Source organism: Rhagoletis zephyria, unplaced genomic scaffold, assembly GCF_001687245.7.
Source record: "Rhagoletis zephyria isolate East Lansing unplaced genomic scaffold, Rhagoletis_zephyria_1.1 Rzeph_scaffold_07670, whole genome shotgun sequence".
NCBI classification, from domain to species: domain Eukaryota; kingdom Metazoa; phylum Arthropoda; class Insecta; order Diptera; family Tephritidae; genus Rhagoletis; species Rhagoletis zephyria.
The window spans coordinates 22,994-28,489 of NW_016164752.1; the positions used below are offsets into that span (position 1 = coordinate 22,994).

General features: G+C 41.8%; 1 protein-coding gene and 1 pseudogene across 1 annotated transcript; both read left to right on the forward strand.

Moving 5' to 3' along the window:
* Positions 1-663: 663 nt before the first annotated feature.
* On the forward strand, positions 664-3,989 carry LOC108374391 (T-related protein-like). Its single transcript, XM_017630373.1, is given in 10 exon segments — positions 664-1,352; positions 1,882-2,002; positions 2,074-2,110; positions 2,113-2,142; positions 2,145-2,314; positions 2,316-2,408; positions 2,479-3,115; positions 3,178-3,433; positions 3,435-3,566; positions 3,816-3,989. Coding segments are annotated over 10 exon segments (1,926 nt in total). The 5' UTR covers positions 664-924; the 3' UTR covers positions 3,838-3,989.
* On the forward strand, positions 3,839-4,534 carry LOC108374390 (T-related protein-like; annotated as a pseudogene).
* Positions 4,535-5,496: the final 962 nt, after the last annotated feature.

The window sequence follows — 5,496 nt, forward strand, 5'->3', positions numbered from 1 at the left end:
AAATTTTCTTTTATTAAAATTTCTTAAATTAGCTGGCAGCTCTCAAGAAAAAAATGCTTGTATATTTATTTCTTCAAGAAAATTTACAGGTTTACGCGGTTATGAGGTATTTACGCGTTTCCATGATAACATAATGATAAGCTTTACAGACTAGATACAAAGAAAAGGAAAACAAGATAATAAAAAGAAAAACACTTTGACTCCCTTTTCACTCCATATTCAAGCAATCACACGTTTCTGGGACCCAACCTGGACAGCCAAAAACCCAATTCATTGAAAATGGTTTTTTATGACAGTTTTTCCTCCTACTAATTATAACTTTGAATTGTATTTAGAAAAGGTCTATTGGTTTCCTTAACTTAGTGCTATGGGCTGCCTGGTATTTCAGCAGTGCGGTCTATACAAATTTTCTTGCTTATGTCTAACAAAAATGGCTTTGTAACTTTTATAAACAACTTTTTTTTTCATTCCCNGAAATTTTCTTTTATTAAAATTTCTTAAATTAGCTGGCAGCTCTCAAGAAGAAAATGCTTGTATATTTATTTCTTCAAGAAAATTTACAGGTTTACGCGGTTATGAGGTATTTACGCGTTTCCATGATAACATATGATAAGCTTTACAGACTAGATACAAAGAAAAGAAAAACAAGATAATAAAAAGAAAAACACTTTGACTCCCTTTTCACTCCATATTCAATCAATCACAGGTTTCTGGGACCCAACCTGGACAGCCAAAAACCCAATTCATTGAAAAAGGTTTTTTATGGCAGTTTTTCCTCCTACTAATCATAACTTAGAATTGTATTTAGAAAAGGTCTATTGGTTTTCTTAACAGTGCGGTCTATACAAATTTACTTTCTTATGTCTAACAAAAATGGCTTTGTAACTTTTATAAACAACTTTGCTTTTCATTCCAACAGACGCCATGACCACCTCGCACATTTTGTCCGCCGTCGATCCGGCTGGCATGAGTGGCACAACATCGAATAACAACAACACCAACAACCACAACAACAACAATTTGACGAATGTAAATGGTGACAATACCAGTAGCGTTGGCCTATCACACCACAGCGCCACCAACAACAACAATGGCAGCCATTCGTCGAGCGCACATTCACCACACGCACAGCACACACATCACAGCGTCGCTACGGGTGGCAGCGGTATTAGCGGCGGCGGCGGCGGTCTTATTCATGGCATGGGCAGCAGCATAAATCATCTTGGGGCGCCGTTGGCGACAAATCGCAGCCCCGGCATGGAGCGAAATCTGCACGTCAGCCTGGATGACCGTGAATTATGGCTACGCTTTCAGAATCTTACCAACGAAATGATCGTCACGAAGAATGGCAGGTGAGTACGAAGAAGAAATGGGTGGAGGGCTTGGAAAGGACAGGGTATCATTTGTGTGCCTCAGCACTTCGCGTGTGCAAATATATTGTGCTAAATGGGATGAGTTGTTTACCACTGGCTTTGCAGCACATTTAAACTGTTTTTCAATGTCAACAGTGTGCACCCGTTACACAGACTTATGGCGTCCCCATAAAGCCGCGTCGTAATTGGCAATGATGTTTCTATTGTTCGTTTGGTGTTTTGTTTTGTAATTAGAACATTTTTTATGTGTTGGACAAAACAAAAATAGTTTTACGATAGTCATAATTAATAGCCAGCGCGCTTTGCATGGGGTGTGATGTTTTTCTTCACGCTTTTACAAGCAGATAGTCTAAAAATAAATCTGGTTTCATTGTACTTGTAAACAAGCGCTTTTCGCCTTCAGCACAAATCAGCTGTAAAATCGGCGTGTATGTTAGAAGGTGGACACAAACATGTTTAATGTCGCAATTCTCACTAATGCGTCATTTATTTATTTTCATCTTAACAGACGCATGTTTCCAGTGGTTAAGATTAGCACTTCCGGTCTGGACCCAGCCGCCATGTATACAGTACTGCTGGAGTTCGTGCAGGTGGATTCACATCGTTGGAAGTACGTTAACGGCGAGTGGGTGAGTTTGGCTTTCTTAAATGTATGCGCGTCAAATCATAATTAACGCAGTGCCATGCGGATTTTCTTCAGGTGCCCGGTGGCAAGGCGGAAGTACCTCCTGCGAACCCTTTTACGTGCACCCGGAATCACCGAACTTCGGGCACACTGGATGAAGGAGCCGATTTCTTTTGCGAAGGTGAAACTGACCAACAAGACGAACGGCAATGGCCAGATTATGCTGAACTCGCTGCACAAGTACGAGCCGCGCGTGCATTTGGTGCGTGTGGGTTCAGAGCAGCGCCATGTGGTTACCTATACATTTCCAGAGACCACAATTCATTGCTGTAACGGCCTATCAAAACGAGGAGGTCACATCGTTAAAGATCAAATACAATCCATTTGCGAAAGCCTTTCTGGATGCAAAGGTAATTTTCTGTTGCTACTTTTTGTTAAGATAGCGCCATTTCTAATGAAAACACACCCTATTGCACAAAGGAGCGTCCCGATACGCTGTATTCTCATGAGGCACCCTACGGATGGCTAATACCACCGCCGACCCATTACACCAGCGTTGCACAAGCGCCTCCACCACCGCCACCAAGCTTGGCGGTATCGAATTCTCCCCTAGGCATGGGTTGTGACCGCTATGGACGTACGCTCAGCAGTCGCAGCATGTCTGCACATAGTGCACGCGCTTCACCTTATGCACGACCGCGTTTGACTCCAACCACTCCTGGGTCGAGCTCTCCAGGACCTGGTAATTCTGGCGTGATGAACGGCAGCACTGGCAGCGCTTCGCCACCGCAGCAGCCACCTTCAGCGCCACACACTCCGACAAGCCTACAATCCGCACATACCACAAACTTGGGCGTTAGCGGCAGCAATGTAGGCATGACCAGCTCCGCAAATCCAGTTGGCTCCTTTTCAGGGTTTTCCAGTTCCTATACACAGTCCAGCTTCATGCCGGTGGAGCCGAGTTCATCGATGTTCTCATACGCGGGTGGCTGGCAAGGCAACGGCGGTTATTGGAGTTCGCCGGCAGCAGTTAGTGCCGTTCCGCCGACAGCAGTGCCGGTGAATGTAAACCAAAGCAGCAACAGCGGCAGCGGAAGCGGCGCTGGTCGTGCGATTTGTGAGTCATGCATAGTAGCGTGTATGAAATGTGTGATTAATATTCTTTTCTATATTTTGCAGCTGCACACAACTCTCCATCGCCGACAAATGGTGGATCGCCGAATTACACCAGTCCATCGCCAGGCTATACCATTCACCACCTCACACCACACCCGTCGCATCAATACAATGTCGCACAGTCAGCGGCGGCAGCAGCGGCACATGCAGCTGATATGTATCAGACCAGCACGCCCACACAGTCCTATGGTGCACCACCAACGCACCAAGTTTACCACCCAACGCCCACCTCGCCCTCGCACCAGTTGTACACGAACGTATTTGAACGCGCCCACGGCGCTGAGCTACGCGGGCACCTCGTGGCACAATGGCGGCGGCGCTGAGTATGGATTGTATCAGAACGCAGCATATGGATATCAGCCGGAGTACATACCGCTGGTATCGGATTTGGGGTAAGTTCACAGCAAACGGAAATCACTTCCTTTAATTTCGATCTGTTTCGAGTTTTGCTGTTTGAAAGTGAACGAATACCGATTTCGGAAGAGTTGCTGTTGCCTAAGCGAAATTCGAAACACTCGAAAACATGCTACTGTCCCGACTTCGAACTAATTTAATTGAATGTAGTTTTTATTGATATCCCCCACCCATCCATCAAACACCCCACACCCTGCCTTCCATCACTTTCTCTTATGCACCAACAGTTACTACCTCACATCCGCTTGAACCCATCGATGTTCCTAAATCACATCGAAGATCCACAGGCCGCTATCTATAAGTCGCCCCCCAGCAGACCAGCAGTGAAGGCGGCAGCGGCGGCGATGGCAGTTCAGTTCTCACTTTGGAATGCAGCAATTTGAAAGTCCACTCGCCATCGGTTGCCGTAAAGTTAGAGACACTGGACAGTGTTGTGCCGCCCAGTCACGAACGTGCATCGGTGGCCGCCACTTCAGCTGTAACCGCAGCCCGACTACGTCGAGCGGCACATGGACGCCACTCACACCACCACAGAGCACGCTGCAGTAGAAAGAAAGCTGAGAAAGTGGACAGAAAGCCTTCAGAAGCCGATTTGTTCAAATAATTACTTACATACATACATATGTATATATTAAAGAGCCTATAGTTTGTTAAATTATTGAGGACAGAAACCTAAACTTAAATATGTTTACATGTTTTTTTTTTTTATATTTAGTATGCAACTAGTTATAAAATAATCTTTAGTTGATAAAAAAATATGGAAATTTGTGCTTATTTGCTTAGAAATAACTTGATGAACTGTATCTAAACTTTGGTTGAGAAGATGCAATAAATAGATTTAGTAATAAATTATACTCGCTATTGCCTAATTTTATTATATTTTAATAAAAAGTGACGATATGCATTTAGTACTTTCATAGAAGATGATACCGATGTCGTATTTAAAACTGATCAGATGTTAATCGACAGCGCCGCAGCGCAGGTAAAGTGTGTTGTGATATTATTTTTAATACCCTTACCCGCACCAGTGGCGCAGTCTGCATGACTTAGGGACCTTTACATTTTATGTTTTTTTTTTTAATTTTCGCCCTGAGTCACAAACTGCAGGAGTTAGTTAAGTCTTGAGATGCAAAACTTTTCAGCTACAGAATAGATTTTGAGAAAAAAAAACACAATTCGTATTCAGACATTAATTCATATTTAATTATCGTAAAATTTTTGCTTTTAATACAAATCAACAAACAAAATTTTTTAATAAAAACTGTTTACTTATTTTTTAATGATTACACCGTGCGACAAGAACCGCAAAATTTCAAAATACACGAAGCATTCAATATACTTACGAAACTAGGCGCAAAATATAGCAAAGCTGCATTTTTAGTTTTTCTCTCTGAAGTCAGGATTTTTTTAAGGACTTTGAAGTTTAGCGAATTTATTAATTCAAAGAATTATTTTTAAAGTTCAATGCAATGCAGAATAGCAGTATGGACGCCAAATAAAAAAAAAATATTTTGTGGCACTAAAAAAATATATACTTTTTTGTTATTTCACAGGGACGAATTAAGTTAGAAGGATGAAATTTGAAGATGTTGGTCCTTAACGTATAATTTTTTCAAAACTAAATATTATAAATTCAAGGGTATCAAAGGACACAATTTTCAAAAGACATANTAGTTATCGAGCTATACAAATTTATGGGATAATCGAAATTTGTCAAATAAATGAAATTCATCAAGTTACCGATATTTATTTAATTATCATTATTTGTAGAGTTACCGGAATTTATCGAGTTATCGTAATGCATCGAGTTCTTTAAACTTATAGAGTTATGGTATTTTGTTGAGTTATCGGATTTTAGTATTTTTTAAATTTATCGACAAACTGGAATGTATCGGGGCCAATTCCAAG